The sequence below is a fragment of the Metopolophium dirhodum genome, chromosome 9, assembly GCF_019925205.1.
Source record: "Metopolophium dirhodum isolate CAU chromosome 9, ASM1992520v1, whole genome shotgun sequence".
In the NCBI taxonomy this organism is placed as follows: domain Eukaryota; kingdom Metazoa; phylum Arthropoda; class Insecta; order Hemiptera; family Aphididae; genus Metopolophium; species Metopolophium dirhodum.
The window spans coordinates 17,632,638-17,648,791 of NC_083568.1; the positions used below are offsets into that span (position 1 = coordinate 17,632,638).

At 26.3% G+C, this 16,154-nt stretch overlaps 3 protein-coding genes across 4 annotated transcripts in view; 1 reads left to right on the forward strand and 2 right to left on the reverse strand.

The window, feature by feature from the left end:
- Positions 1–563: 563 nt before the first annotated feature.
- Positions 564–3,958, reverse strand: LOC132952536 (uncharacterized). Its single transcript, XM_061024858.1, has 6 exons — positions 3,818–3,958; positions 3,590–3,752; positions 3,344–3,527; positions 2,648–2,804; positions 2,249–2,403; positions 564–1,968 (listed from the first exon to the last, which is right to left on the reverse strand). The coding sequence occupies exons 1-6, from the start codon at positions 3,911–3,913 to the stop codon at positions 1,935–1,937; spliced, it is 789 nt and encodes a 262-aa protein (XP_060880841.1). The 5' UTR covers positions 3,914–3,958; the 3' UTR covers positions 564–1,934.
- A 171-nt stretch (positions 3,959–4,129) lies between these two features.
- On the reverse strand, positions 4,130–12,954 carry LOC132952535 (WD repeat and HMG-box DNA-binding protein 1). 2 transcript variants are annotated; one of them, XM_061024857.1, is made up of 17 exons: positions 12,809–12,954; positions 12,596–12,745; positions 12,265–12,376; positions 12,014–12,165; positions 10,336–10,444; positions 10,020–10,265; positions 9,647–9,895; positions 9,179–9,442; positions 8,891–9,075; positions 8,578–8,825; positions 8,296–8,510; positions 8,091–8,225; positions 7,878–8,021; positions 7,567–7,787; positions 5,958–6,043; positions 4,490–4,647; positions 4,130–4,403 (listed from the first exon to the last, which is right to left on the reverse strand). In XM_061024857.1, the coding sequence occupies exons 2-17, from the start codon at positions 12,676–12,678 to the stop codon at positions 4,272–4,274; spliced, it is 2,739 nt and encodes a 912-aa protein (XP_060880840.1). In that variant the 5' UTR covers positions 12,679–12,745; positions 12,809–12,954; the 3' UTR covers positions 4,130–4,271. The 2 variants fall into 2 exon arrangements, with proteins under 2 accessions (XP_060880840.1, XP_060880839.1); XM_061024856.1 differs by having other exon boundaries at positions 4,490–4,650.
- Positions 12,955–13,340: 386 nt separating this feature from the next.
- The window catches only part of LOC132952630 (probable ATP-dependent DNA helicase HFM1), a 35,317-nt gene continuing 32,503 nt past the window's right edge, over positions 13,341–16,154 (forward strand). Inside the window, exon 1 of the mRNA XM_061024965.1 lies at positions 13,341–13,489. Coding sequence (XP_060880948.1) covers positions 13,411–13,489 — 79 coding nt within the window. The 5' untranslated portion in view covers positions 13,341–13,410. The remainder of the gene's footprint in view (positions 13,490–16,154) is intronic.

Sequence of the window (16,154 nt, forward strand, 5' to 3'; positions counted from 1 at the left end):
ATAGGCGATGAGTCCACAAATTATATGAAAATTATATGATTATTTTCATATAATCTGTGATGAGTCTCTGACATTTTTATTGTTACATATCAAATATCAATTCACATAGATAAATATGTGACATTTCTCTTCGCGTACGTATCTTAGTCAGAGACTTGTCACTATAATATGCAGGGCTTTAAATTATCTGGATATGGGCCCATTCATATTATATGATTTAAGGTTAATACTTAATACAATAACTGTGATCACAACTTGAAAGTATGATTGGATGTAAATTGTAAAAGTTATAAGTATTAATGATTTATCAGCATGTATCCTCTCCGTCTTACGAGTGGGTATCAATTTCAGCAGATCTTATTTAGCATTGTTAGTTTTAATATTAGAGTGATTATTTTTATTAAAAACTAACGATGCTCGATGAAAAATTTGATATCTTTCACACCTGTAAGACACACTTGGAGACAACACATGCATGTGTATAGCGTCTTATTTAAAGTAAAATGTTTTATTGATTTTATTTTAGCTTCATAATTGTAAAAATACTAGGAAAATGCTGAGGTTTGGAGCAACTTTATAACGTATTCAAATAATTTTATTTTGAACTTCTTAAACCATGATCTGGACTCTGGAGGGTAAACCTTTTAATCTTCCAGTATCCACAAATATTTCAATTTATAATATAAAAACCCGGCTCCGCCACATACTCTGATTTGAATAGCCCTGCAGCCCACCTTTAATTTACATTTAACTATTATATAGGTACAGACAGTATATTATTATTGTGAAAAATTAAACTTGAGTAAATAAAATTTTTTTTTTTATAATTTTTATTATTTTAAAGAAATATTTCTATGGTGGTGTGGGGGCTTTCTTGGGTTACTTTCCATGTAATATCAGTTGGTGTTGACTACAGCCTTCCCCCGACATTTTAGCCCTAGTTGCCCAACTGCACACCAAATCAAATTTATGTTTAGCAGAACCAACCTGAGCAGGTTCTAAAACTCAAATCTCGTAACCTAAACTCCCTAACCGCAAATTATTTTTAACAAAATAGAATTTGCTTATGTTAATTATATAATATTTTTAATAAAAAAATTAGGTACTTAAGTAATTAGTGATTATATTTTGTATAACTTAAAGGTTTAAAAACGAAATTATTTTAGCAAGAAGTAAATATGGATGAACTATTTTAATTTTTTTCGACTAATAATGCTCACCCACTTTTATTTTTATTTTTTTATTGTATATTGTTATATTTCAAGTACTAATAATTAAGATATATATTTTATAATTTTTTTTGTTTGTCTTTGGATTTGTCTAATTATTTATAAGAATTTTTAAATTTTAATTATTTAAACGCTAATAAGTCATAACTTATATAATAATTAAAGTGTCATCAAGTAGCCAACGTACTAAGTAGCGATACATGTCATGTTCTTATCTTAATTGTTTCACTCTAATATTAAAAGTACATAGGATTGGTTCTGCTAATCGTACATTTAGTATGCCACACGTGAGTCAAAGATGGAAATAAATAGTGCGCTGACATCCCAACCGGCAACCGATCTTTTTATTCTATCCCATAAGTCTAGAGATATTCTCGTATTCGACTATGTTCACAATATCGGTTACAACTTACAATATGTATCATTATGTATCATATAATTCTGTAATAGTACTATAATATACACTTATCAATTATCATAATTAAAAAATATTTAGGCAGGTAACATACATGTAGGTATTATAGTTATTAATTAATAATATTCTAATAGTAGGTAATCATACAACATTTTTTATTTTTAATCATCTAATATTATGATTTTCAACAACCATGTTTAGGTATACAAATATTAAATACCTACTTAGGTAACTTGTACATAATGGTAAACATGTTACATATCTGTACACTCAATGTATTATTATACAAATTATTCATTCCTAGAGATTGGCTGTAAACTTTCCCTGAAAATAAAGAATACAAATTATTATAATATTATATTAAATTAATATTTTGAGGCAAAATGAGCAAGTAACATTTAGTCTAAGTAACTTTTTCTCTACGACAGTCTATATTGTAATATACTATTAATTATAAATATTACCTAGTGTTTATAATCAATGAATATAATGATATGCATATAATATAATAACACTAAATTAATGACAATATTATTTAAGCTAACTACCTTTCATCAAGCATTATAATAATATATTATCTTTTAATTAATCAGTAATTATTTACTCTGAACTCATAATATCCATGTAAGAAATAGTAGGATGAGAAAACGAAGATAGAAATCTTTTGCCAGAATTCAAGTTTGTTCTGATCAGGCCATTATCCAATCCAACACCAGTAATTTTCAATCCTTTATTTAATAATGAATTTAATGAATTTAGCTGTTAATAAAATAAGAATTAGATAAATTTACAATGTTAAACCTATGTGTTAGGTATTTTATATATTTTTTTATGTTTACATCATTTTATAAAATTTTAGTCCATATAGATTTATATTTGAGTATATTTAAAAGTACCTAGATGGAATTTTGTTTAATTCAGTTAGTTTATTTAGCAAATTATAATATATTACTACAAAATAAAATCCTTTTACATCATACTATTTTAAATTTATAAAAATTACCTCCGCCTTTTGTTGAATATTTTCTTGTCGAAGTGCATCAATTAGTTTATTGCTTTTAAATAATTGGTCTTGCAAAAGTAAATTTGATTTATTTTCAATGTCTTTACTTATGAACTTATTCCCTACAGTTATTAACTCAGGCAGTTCTTTTTTATAGCTAGAAAAAATTAACTATTATTAATTTAAAACATTTAATAGTCATTCAATTGACAGTATAGGTAAATCATAAATGCAATTATCTGATATTGATATAGTACATGATTTTATATTCAAAATATTCAATGTTAATTTTAATTTTGGAATAGTAAGTTAAATATGTATTTATGTTTTAGTGAAAATGTGAACTTAAATTGTTTTTATTTTTAACTGGATGTCACTGTTATGGTAACTTATGGTTTCAATAATCCAATAAATTGATTTTACCAATGGTACTAAGTACCTACTGTGATTACGCAGTGAATTTGAACCATTCAAAGTAGCCAATAAGTGTTAGAAAAGTGACAGGTGGGCTATAAGGAAATGCTGAATGGAGTTGTTCTATAATATGCTACATCAGAATTAAGATAATAGTTTAAAATTTGTAAAAGCATTGAAATACTTAAACCACGGTTTTGAATTAACTAGGCACCACTGATAAAAATTAATACTTATATAAAACAAAGTACAGACAATAAAAAATACAAAATAATATTTTACTTGTAATTTTTATCATTTTTAATGTCTTCGGTAGATATCTGATGAATTTTAGCATTGTTTAATATATCACTCAGTTGTTTTTGATTATCACTTGCATTAGATTTTAAAATATCAAAACTCAAATCTTCTAAATGCTTGCAACAATAGTTCCCACCATTCATTATAATCAATTCATCTAAAAGGTCTAAACAATAATTTAAATTAAACTTAATCAAAATTATTCATTGTGAATAATTTGTACAGTACCTCGATTCTTGGATCTTAATATTTCTAATTCTTTATAAAGTTCCTCTAACATTTGGTTGTGATTCATTTTCATTCGATTGATATCTCTTTCATACTGAGCAACCAATATTAATGGATCAATTTTATTTAATAATTCTGTTTGTTCAATTGAAGTTTTAAGGTTCTAAAATAATATATTCATATTACAAATAATTTTTTTTTTTTTTTAATATTTATTTTTGTGTTTACCTTAATTATTTTACTACTAGTTGAACGAGCTGGCCTATTGATTGGTGGTAATTCTTCTTTAAATCTTGGTAAGTATTTAGTTATTTTAAATTCCATAGTGTTGTAATAGTTCTACATATTGTAAAGTTTATTTTTGAGTGCAATAGATATAATTTATAATACATTTAAAAACTAAAGAAGGGGTGATATGAGTTATTGATTATTTTCTACCACTACTAAAGTTTATTTCTAAGGTAACAACATAACACGTGGAGGGGGTCAAGGTACCATAAAACAGAAATTTAAAGATTCATTATTGAATATATATATATTTACTATTTTTTTTTACTGGTGAGTAACAAAATTGATAAAATACAATTTAACTTAAATTTATTTAGGACATAATATATACACTAATCACATAATTAGAAGTAAAAATTATAAAAATAATAATTATTAGTTATAAAAGTTTAAATTATTTTTTAAAAATAAAAGATGATAACTTTGAAACTCCTTTGGGTTTTTTCGATTTGTTTGTTGAATTGATGTCTTCGGAACTGTCATTTAAATCAGATTTTCTTTTATTGTCACTCGAGGGCTCGTTTGTCTAAAACAATTTAAAATTAAATAAATATAAAATATGTTGAAACCTCGTATTAAAATAAAATGTGTATATAATGTAAAGTAATTTACTTGATCAAATGGCGAAAGAGTACCAATTGAAATATTAGCTTGTCCACTAGTTTTTTTTTTAAATGGATTAAAAGCTCGATCTATATCGTTGGACTCATTCATCAGTTCAAATTCTTGTTTCTTTTTTATAACCGTCAAAATACTTGATGATTCTACAACTTCTAACAAACAAAATTTTTTCAATAATTTTCTTGTTGAGATTTTTTTTTTAGTAATATACCACATAACTTTTATTTAATTTCCATACATTATGGTTACCTATGTTCCAGGTAGTAATGGTCTAAATTGTTTCCCTAAGAGTAAATATGAATTCTTATTAAATGTTTTACAAAGCTTGGTTTATAACTAATTTTAGGAATACAGTAATTGATCATGGGTTTTGAATTTGATAGACTGAACAGAGGTGAGTGAAGTGAGACCAGTACTGTTTATATTATCTGACAAATGAATCATCAGATTTTAAAATTAAAATGTATACTATTAATAATAAATAAATTCATTAGTAATAATAAATGATGAGGACTTCTAGTTTTTTCATATTTTCCTGGAAAGGTTGCAGAATAATATGAGTGATGTATAAATAATAAATATGTTTCACAAGTCGTAACACAAGAAGGTTATATTAAAGATTTAATTTTTCATATTTTGTCGTTATTGCATATAAATGCATATTTGAGTATATTAGATAAATCAACAGCATATAAATGTCAGATTTGGAAAATGTTGATATTAAATATAATAATATAACATAGGTTCATATAAAAACCTGTATAAAAATATTATTTTCCAAATCTCTACGGTCAACTTATATAAAATAATATTAATGTTGTTGGTTAAGTCAGCAGTTCCCCAAGTGCGCACCGCAGTTGTCTTTACAGGGGTGTCGTGCTGACGTAAAATTTTATATGGTCCAAAAATAAAATTGAAAACCCGACGATGGAAACAATTACAATTATGTAAATAAAAATTTATAAATTATGTCTATTTTCATATTACCCATTACATTTTTTTCTGGTTTTTATTAATTTTTTTTATTTCTTATTATTAGTTATGCTATGACTTGGGAAAGGTGTCCTTAGAAAATATTAGTTAAAAAGGGTGCTGTGAGCCAAACATGTTTGGGAACCGATGGGTTAGGTTATTCACTATCTGGCTGATAACATAGAGACACGTATAGGATAATAGGAAGTAAACTTTAGATGACTCTAATAATTTATCGCATACTGTTGGTTGATTATTGTACAAATAATTTTTCAAGTTTTTATCAATTCATTTAAATTATATTTTTATTCACATAAACATTATAATTTAGGTTCCATATTTTATATAATATTCCATTTTTTAAGGCATATTATTTGTTTTTTAAATGCATAATATGTAAATAAAATATTTTGACGTTTTTGAGTGTTAGAAGTTCTCAGCCCTTATAATAATAAATTAATAATAACTAATAAAATTAAAATCTTACCTTTATTATTGTCTTCCTTATCATTTGGACTGTATTTTTCAGAAAATAAATCTTGCGATTGTTCTGAAGTATAGTTTGTATTTTTGCTAGAAAATTTGAAATTCTTTACTTTATAACTATATTAAATATGTTATACACAACAAGCATGCACCTCACCACCTTTTTTCATCTAATTAAATTTATCAAAATTCTTCTTTTTGGAATTTTTAAATATACTTAAAGACCATATTTTCAAACTCCTAAGATTTGTTGTACCAACTACTTAAAAAGTATCCTATGGCGATACAATATTCAGTTTTTAAATGAGAACCCCCCCCCCCTTTCCTGTAAATTATTTAGTGGATAATTTTTTAAAAATGTTGATATACCTAATTCAAAATTAAAACTAGTAATTTTTCAGTTATTAGAATGTTTATGCTCAGAATAATAGTGCTTAAAAATGGTCCTACAAAAATATAAAATAGATGCATTATTAGATCTAGTGTTTATTATATTTGGACCATTCTGATAAATTATAAATTTTGGTAGATTAATATTAAAGACTAAAATGTATAACCTCACCATTATAGCCCCATATCTCCCAAACTCATTATTATAGACCTATTATCCTTAGTACAATAAATTTAAAAATTCAAAAACTAATCGTTCAAATTTTGATTTTGATACGTCAATATTTTCTGAAAAATTATCCACCAAATAATTTACAGTAGAAAAAGAGGTTCTCATTCGAAAATAGTACAGTTTTCTATAGGATACTTCTTAAGTAGTACAAAAAATCTCAAGAATACGAAGAACTGTCTTAATAAAGAAAAAGGGGGGGGGGGACATGCCATAGTCTTTTTTATGACAAGCAACATAGTTATTAAATATTTTATGTAAGCAATTATAAAGATTAAAAAAAAAATCAATCCTACTGTTTAAATAGTTGTATTACAATAAATAACAATTTATTTATTAATACGGCTTGGATTTGAAGACAAAAGCTTTGTTTTTTAATAATAATAGAAAAATAATTTTTGTATAAAAATGTATTAAATTTAATATCTAAGATAATAAATGAATATTCTATTTTCTTTGTCTTTTTTACTCATAAATACCTCTGTGGTTTATTTTTGATTGATCTGATAGCTCTAAATACCACATACATATTAACGGTACAAATCATGTGAATATTCAAGTATGATAAACATACGCATAATTTTGTGGAAAGATCATTCTCTATATACAAAAGTAAGTCCAAACCATCAAAGGTTTTCAAAAGAAAATGTATGTAAATATTGATATAAATTTTACATTATTTAATATATAAATTATTATTGCTATATATATTGCTATTTAAAAATTGCTATTTTTATATCATTGAAATTGATTTTTCTTTTGCCTTTTTTTACATTTTCAGTGACATTTATTGTTTTTAATGCCTTCAATCCCTATTTATTAATTTTTGTAGAATTATATAACTAAATTTATGAAATTGAATATTCATTAAAATAATTGGTATTATTTGTTTATTTATATTCATATTTGAACTGTTATAAAAATAGCTCCTCATAACAATACAACTATTATAATTATATAATAAAAATAATGATCAAATTGTACAACTTACTTATATGAAGTTGATGGACCATCAAATAATTCTGAATATGTTACTGGTTTTGGTTCATCATCTACTTTTGCTTCATTTTCTATAATTGTTGTAATTTTTGTTGCTAAACTACTATTCCCAACTCGCATTGTATATTTGAGGGCTAAATTTAAATATTGCTCAGATCTTATAAGTTTACATAGATCTAATGCTCTCATATCATGACCACTCTTACATGCCATCTAAATAAAACAATCAAGAGTTGAATGAATTAACTTTGTTAATATAAATGATTCATTAATAAGTAAATTTAATATTTATTCAATACATACAGCAAACAGTTTTAAAAATGTAGTTTTTAATTCTTTATCATACTGAAGTCCATCTTCTTCAGGTAAAATTGATAAAGCTAAATTGGATCTCCAAAATTTTTCTTCTAATTCACCTTTTTCTTGATTAAGATCACACAATGGAATCTAAAACAATGTTTGATATAAACATATTTACTATTTACATTAAATTATCAAATAATTAAAATTAATAACCTGCCAGGGTATTTCATTCAAAAAAGGATGAGGTGTTGTTGAAGGATAATAAGAACCTTTACAAAGAATGCATCTTATATCTTGACGTGCCTCACTGACTCCAATGACAAAATAATGATTTGTAGTGTCATTCCACTAAAGTTTTTTTTTGATTGATATAAAATTAAAATATTTAAATTATTATTATTGGTTAATTAAATATTACCGTATTATCAACATAACATAAGGGACTCCAATAGGATTTAATCAACATTCGTAAAGTTCCAGCAGAATCTAGAATACACAAAGATCCATAATCAGAAAAACCAACCCATCTAAGAGTTGATTTTGGAAACAGTGGCACATAACCAGAACAAACAGCTTCAACACGGCTATCAATTTTGTACACACAGTATCTTAAATTTTGTTCACCAGGTATGGCTAAATAAAAATAAAAAACAATTTGATAAAATATGTTTTACTGTATTATTAAGTAGTTCATACATACGGGCCCCACAATGATGCACAACAACTAAACGGTCTCTGGATCCATGTATAGCTACTATAGGTCCAGGTATAGATATTATCTCCCTTTGGCCACCACCAAGAGTAAATAATCTTAATAAACGCGATACTGAAGCGACCGCAATCCAATCAGCAGTAACTGCTAATCCACATATATCATCATCATCAGGTAAATCAACAGTCCATTCACGTTTACCATCCCATGAATTTAGTAGTACACAGACCAATTTGCTATTTGAATTATTATTAATACATTTTATATTTATTTAAGTTTAGTATACATTTTTTTCAAATACCTAGGTGTATTATCTTGAGTATCACAACCTAAGACTAATGCTTCTTGACACATAGCAGCGATAGTATGCCCTAAGACATTTTTGATACGAAAAGCATGATGGACAGTGTTATCATGAAAATCTACGTCAATTACATTTTCATCAGCAGTGTTAGTTTGACGCGCATAACCAACATCGTTGAAAACCTTAAAAATGTGTTAGTTATTTAAGTTAATATGAAATTAAATAAAATTAACTAATAACGTAATATTTGATATTTGTAACAAGTTAAATACTATAAATTAATACCATGAAGCGCCTTTGTAGATGAACAGGTGTTGAACAAGGTTGAAAAGGACTTTGTAGATCCACAGTGAAACCAGCAGTAGGAGGAATATATTTAGAAGACAAATTGCTATTGTCGTCATCAATTTCTAAACCATCAACATTATTTAAAGATATACCTCTTTGCTTATTAAGTTCAACTTCAGCATCATGTTTTATTTGCTCTAATGATATAACATTATCACTAGACTCTTCATCTGTCATTAATATGTTTTCCTTGTCATTAGTCTGAAGAAGAATAGGGTCGTAATTAATAATAATTTATCATAAGGTTCACCTAAGGATTTAGGTATGTAAACACTTATGTGAATCATAACATGCAAATACGCTATTGATCAATTTTATTGATACCATTAAATATTAATAATAAATAATAATTGAATAAAAATGAATTATTGCTAGTAAATAAGATTAAGTATTACCTAAACTTACTGTATCTATATTAAAATCATCTGATCTAGCATTTTCAACCAAACCTAATTGGCCATGATCATCACAATAGGCTAATGTGTGTTCACCATTTTTAGGGCACCAGACTAAACTTCTTATAGAATATCGTTCTTTACACTCTGCATATAATACAATTACTTGAGATGATACATTCCACACCAATATAAATCCTGTGTTTGTTCCAGCAGCTATATATCTACCACATTTTGACCAACTCATAACAGTGATCTCCTAAAATAACATTAAATCATGATTTGCAAAGAAATATCAGGGTATAGCAATTAGTATTTTTTATTTTTAATTGAAGCAAATTCAGATAAAATAAAAAAATAAAAAAATATTTGAATGTAATTACTTGTTCTGATAATCGGTAGTCATGTAATGTGTAAAGTTCTCTCCATAAACCTCTTTGGAACAATTTTATTTCTTTGCCAAAAGGTATAGCTAATAAGTTTCCATCAATAGGATCCCATGCAGGTGTACATTTGATCTTGGAATGTTGAAATGCATTGCTAACTGGTATCACACTAGTCCATTCTTTTACAACAGATTTTTTTTCTATACTCCATATTTTTACAGTTCCATCACAACTGGATGACACCTGTAATCATTTAAGATATTATTAATTGAAAGTGTAAGGAATTGGAAATTCTTCTATTTTATTCTTTTACCAAAAACTCAGCTAATGCATCAAATTTAATAGATAAAATTGGACATTTGTGACCATTAAAATTCAATACACTTTTAGTATCTTTATTCACAACTTGAATAGATGAATCACTGAAATTAAAAATAAAAATATTAACTTTAAATATCTACTATAGGGTTCAGTTACATAAAATAATAAACGAAAAAAAAATTAAATGGATCCTTCCATTATCCCCAACCTACTGGCCATCTGATCCAAACAAGAACCCAGATTTACTTGACTTCTTTATTACTAAAATACCTAACCATATCCAATCCTATATTGAAAACTCAAATATTTTTTCATCTGACCACTCTCCAATAATTTTAACAATGCTTTCATTTAAACATACACTGGAAACAAAAATTAATTTATCAACGTCACTTAAATCCAACATAGAAATTGACAATTCAATCCAATCATTCACAAAAATAATCACAAAAGCGGCATTAGAATAATCTCCATTAAACCATATAAAACCAACCTTCCCTCCCCCCCACATTCAACAACTCTTCTCAGAAAAAGGCCGATGGTAATGAACAAGAATGCCTAGTGAGAAAAATAAAAATTAGACAAACTTATAAGGAATATATGTATTCAATTTTCATATCTTAGATTTAAAAAGAAAATTTTTTATGAAATGATAATTCAAAATCATTTACACATTAGTGAATTTTTACAAATGTTTTATGTTGTAACAATATATTAGGAGCCTTGTATTAAATTTTCCAGCTATTTTCCAGCTTTTTGAATACAATTTAATTGACATTTATAAAAAAACTAAATAATTGGAAACTGAAAATGTCCATAAATAGTTCTAAACAAATCAAAATATTTTGAAAATGTTATCATGTATAGAAAATGCTAATATAAACAACCAGTGAAAATTGCATGTATTCTTGGTTATTTTTTTAGAGTTACAGCAAAAACCAAAATCAATTTCACGTAAAAATTCCCGGTTTTTCTTAATTTTAATTTTAATTTTTCTAACTACTATGTGACTTTAATAATGGAGTTCTAGGAATGAATCTTCCTCGTTGCACCTGTTCCACATTAAATAGATTGCTAACAGGACATGGTCGATGTGGTTACTTCCTATTTAAGTGGGGGTTCTAAGATAACCCAGTATGTGACTGCAGAAACGGGGAACAAACAATAAACCAAATATAGTCAGTTAAAAATGAGATCGGACCTCAGTGGTGACCAGTTGTCGTTTGCGACGGTCAGGTGCCTGCCCCCTTATAGATCGTCGGCGGCGCCGCGTAAGGCCGAGATGTAGAACAAAGCCACGCCCATGCGCACAACTCGGCCACCGATGTCCGATCTCATTTTGAACAGAGTATACTAGTCGATTGCCTAAGTAGAAAATTCAATCAAGGTTTTGAAGGCCTGCATGCAGTGTCACCAGAAGCAATCACTCGGTTTACAAACATCGACATCTTGTCTATAAACCCACTTTGCAAGAACCTAACCTACATTTAATAGTTATGTTATTTTTTTTTTTTTAAAGTTATACCATATTATGTTATGTATTGTTTTATTTATAGTTTGATAAGTTTATTTGTGTTAAAAGCCACACAAAATAAATAAAAAAATATAGATTATAAAAAAAAAAAAAATAACTATTATTGGTTTTTTTTTTATAATATATAATATATTACCATCCACCAGCAGCAATTAGTTTTCCATCCTTAGATGAATCTAAACAACAGACTGAAGCAGTAAATCGAGTTAATGTATCTATTAACTCTGCTTTTGGAAATGTGTAAACTTGAAGTGTATGATGATCATCGCCAACATATAACATATCTCCCTGAAAATAATTTGAATTTACAATTATATAAAAATGTTAGGTGAAAATAAAAATAATAAAGTCAATATTATATTTTGTAATTTAATTTATTGATATTACTGATTGATGTACAGCAAATGCTTCACTACCAACACATTTTTCAATAGGATCGCCATCTTCAATACCATCCCATATTCGTATATCTCCATCCTGACCACACGTAATCAAATATCTATCCAAGTAAATTAGATTGTACAAATAAATTAGTTAAATAAAACCAGTTAAGTTGTTTTAATTTAACTTTTTTTTGGTTTAAGAAAAGCTAACACTAGTTTGGCCTTTTAATGTTAAGAAATATAATTTTCGTATACATTTATTTAATTAGGTATTGTCCTCAAATTTAAATATTAGATACTATAAAATTATTCATGTAATTGTGTGTTAATCTTACCGTCCATCTTCCGAGTAACATACGTCCGTGTGCCCTTCTACATGGGCATACCTTGGATAATCTAACTCTTTAGTTTCAGACATAGCTATAAGTCTTATTGCAATATCAGTTTAAGAAATGCATTAAGATATTAAATTGAACAGCTAAACGCTAAAGCAAAATAATTGTTAGTTAAATAGGTACTTCATTAGTAAATAATAATATGTTGTTTACTGTTGTGTATTTGTGATTGTGACTTGTGACGTTAGACAGAAGAACTGAAGCTGAACTACTGAAGTCTGAAAAGTGTGTAAACTGAAAACTGGAAAGTGGAATCTGTGAAAAAGTGAAGTACTGAAGTGTGAACTGTGAAGATATAATTTAACAACGGTCCATAAATTGATAAAATAAATTGGCGGCAAACTAAATCATTTTTTAGAACATAACCTAAAATTAATTAATTTAAATGAAATAATAAATTTTGTGTATTGAAATTATTTGCTATAGTAATGTTTAAAGTATAAATATAAAAATTATATAAGCAAAGGCTAATCCAAATTAAAATTTTCTAATTATTAATTTTTTTTATAAAACTATGAAACTAACCTCACTTTTATATTTACCGCCAAAAAATCAAGTTCACCAATATATTATTTAAGATAGTTTTCGCCATTGGTGTTCAACTCTCAACCGTTCTATAGTGTTCTAGACTTCTGAACTTCTGGTATAATATTATATAAGCTATTCATATTAAATACTGTTTTTCTTTTATGATTACAAAAATGAAGAAACCATATATTACGTTTTAAATGGAGTTTGTGTAACTTTGTTCAAACATGAACTCTAATAATAATAGCAACGATGAAATTTGTTTTTCGAAATTTGATACAAATGAATATCATTCAAAATATAATGGTAAATATTATATAAAACAATAATATTATAATCTTTTCGCGTTTAGGTAATTTTTATTATGTGAAAGTTGAAACTATGAAGTGATAAATTATTAGCTCGTAAGCTCGTTGCTTTAGATAGGTATATGTACCTATCCACATTATATGAGTTACCTACCTATACTTTTATATATTATCAATGATATTATACAGCACTCGGCTACAGGCTAGTATATTTAAATACGCTACTCTGCTTCCTAATTTAATTCTTTAATTTTTTTTTTGAAACAAGAAACGCAGAAAATAAAACTATTTTGAATTTAATTTCTGAGTTAGAGTTTCTACCAAGAAAAAAATAATACAATTTAATTTTTAATTAAAATAACATGGTAGGTACAATAAATATTTTAAGTACTCACAAATAATATTTTTAAATTACTATAAAATATCTAAAATCGTTATTTTTGGTTTTTATATGTAGTTTTGTCCAAATTTGAACTTAAAATGTCTGTAAAAAATTACTGTGCTCATATATTTTTTAGATTTTTTGGTTACAGTGTGAATTATTTATGAGAAACCTTGTTTTTTTTCAATCCTTAGCTATAGACATTTAACATTTAATAATTTTTTGATGACAAGAAATTTGAAAATTTTCAAGATCTTAATACGTTTTATCAACAGCTGAACATTACCTAAATACTTATAAAAAAAAATTGTGCCTGTGGTTCTTTAAAATTTCTCAACAACTATTATAAGTACTTATGAAGACCTTATATTAAATTTTCATGCTTTTTGACCCAATGATTACAATTTTATTGACATTTATAGAATAAAAAACTAAAAAAATCTGAAAATTTCAATTATCTCTAAATAACTCAAAACGAGTTAAAATATTTAAAACATTTTGATGTACATAGAAAATGATAAAATAAACATTTAATGAAAATGTCAAGTACCTACAGTTAATAATTATTGAATTACAACAAAATAAGAAAAACGTTGTTTGAGAATTTGTTAATTTACGGGTGAATATCCAATGTCTAACTTCAAACGCCCGTAAAAAATTAATTTAACTTCCCAGTAAACTTTCTTTTGTAAATGTAGGAAAACTTAAGGGAAATCTTGTATATTAATTTCAAATCTTGGATATAAAAATTGACCATTTTATAATTTTTTAACTACAAAATAATTTGTCAATTTTCGTGATTTTTATAAATGTTGTTGAACTTTGTCTAATGTCATTTTAACTTCAGGCGCTCATAAAAAATTATTTACGCTCAACTTTTTTATTAATTTCCACTAACAAGTAATACGAGGTACGTTGTATTACATTTCCAGTTGTTTGACCGAGTGAAAAGTTGTTATCGTCAATAATAAATTTTCTTATGCCTATATAAAAAGCTCAAAAAGAGTCGCAATATTTCGATAATGTTATCATTCGTAGAAATTGCTAAATAGTGCAATATAGTGAACATTTCATGTATTCATATTTATTTTTTTAGAGTAACACTAAAAAACAAAATCCATTTTTTCAAAAACTAGTTGTGCAAATCACAGTTTTTCTTTATTTATTTTTTGGTTTTTCTTTACGTTTAATACGAAAACTATTGGGAATTTTTTCATTTTGAAAAACCACCTTCAAAGAACTAATTAGATTCACTTTCTTTCCAGAAAAAAAAATGCTGTTGAAAAATATCAATGCATTTTTACTTTCTCAAAAGGTAATGACACAAAAAAAAAAAATAATAAAAAAAAAGTGGTCAAGAGGGTACTGCTTTGCTGTTTAGTAGTTATAGTGGTGCCCAACCCGTAGCCCGCGGTCCACATGTGGCCCACGAATGTATTATATGTGACCCGTTAGGAATTTTCTAAAATAAAAAAAATTTTAAAAATGTATGAAAAATTTTTAAATTATTTATTTTTATTTAAATTTATGAATTCGTTTAAATAATTATTCCAAAAAATACAATTATAATGATAATAATAAAACTAAAAACTATACAAAAATGTTTTACTCTTATTTTTAATGTGAAATTTGAGCTTGTACTTCTTTTACTAATAATGAAAAATCTGGTTGAAATTTAGTGGTTCCAATCATCAAAATTGATTGAAGGTGTTCATCCGTAAGTCGCGATCTATGAACCGATTTTGTTTGTTTCATTTGTGAAAATATTTGTTCGCATATATACGTCGAGCCAAATACAGTAGCCATTTTCATTATAAAGTCTCGTGTGGAAGTTTTGAATACAATTTAAAAATAACGTTTTGTTTCATTTTTTGAAATTCATCACAGTAAAATGAATTTGTTTTCAACTCAATAACTTCAAGTTGAAGAGAAGTGTCGATATCATTTTCATCAATATTTAATGGATTTTAAAATAAACGCCACAATTTTTAGTGGCGTTTAACATCAGAAAATCGACATGAAAAATCGGTTTGCCACTTCCTTAACATTTCTACAAATCGATTTGTTGAACATAACGGTTTTCTTTCATTTTTAAACATTTGGCAGTTTTAAAAATGGCTAAAGTCACTGCGCTCAATTTGATTAATAAATAATTTTAATTTTGCACCAAATGCTTAAACAGTATTATATATGTCAAATATAAGTTTGCCAGGTCCTTGTAATTTTAAATTTTAAATATTTAAATGTGTTGTTGCGTCTGTAAGGAATGCTAAATCCCACA

Excerpts from the sequence above, each read along its gene's own strand:
- LOC132952535 (XM_061024856.1), bottom strand. The coding sequence starts at position 12,678 with ATGTCTGAAACTAAAGAGTTAGATTATCCAAGGTATGCCCATGTAGAA. Across the intron at positions 9,076-9,178 it reads ATCTACAAAGGCGCTTCATG|GTTTTCAACGATGTTGGTTA; the intron begins GTATTAATTTAT and ends CACATTTTTAAG. Across the intron at positions 8,226-8,295 it reads TATGTTATGTTGATAATACG|TGGAATGACACTACAAATCA; the intron begins GTAATATTTAAT and ends AAAAAACTTTAG.
- LOC132952536 (XM_061024858.1), bottom strand. The coding sequence starts at position 3,913 with ATGGAATTTAAAATAACTAAATACTTACCAAGATTTAAAGAAGAATTA. Across the intron at positions 2,805-3,343 it reads AAAAATGATAAAAATTACAA|CTATAAAAAAGAACTGCCTG; the intron begins GTAAAATATTAT and ends AATTTTTTCTAG. Across the intron at positions 2,404-2,647 it reads ATATTCAACAAAAGGCGGAG|CTAAATTCATTAAATTCATT; the intron begins GTAATTTTTATA and ends TTTTATTAACAG.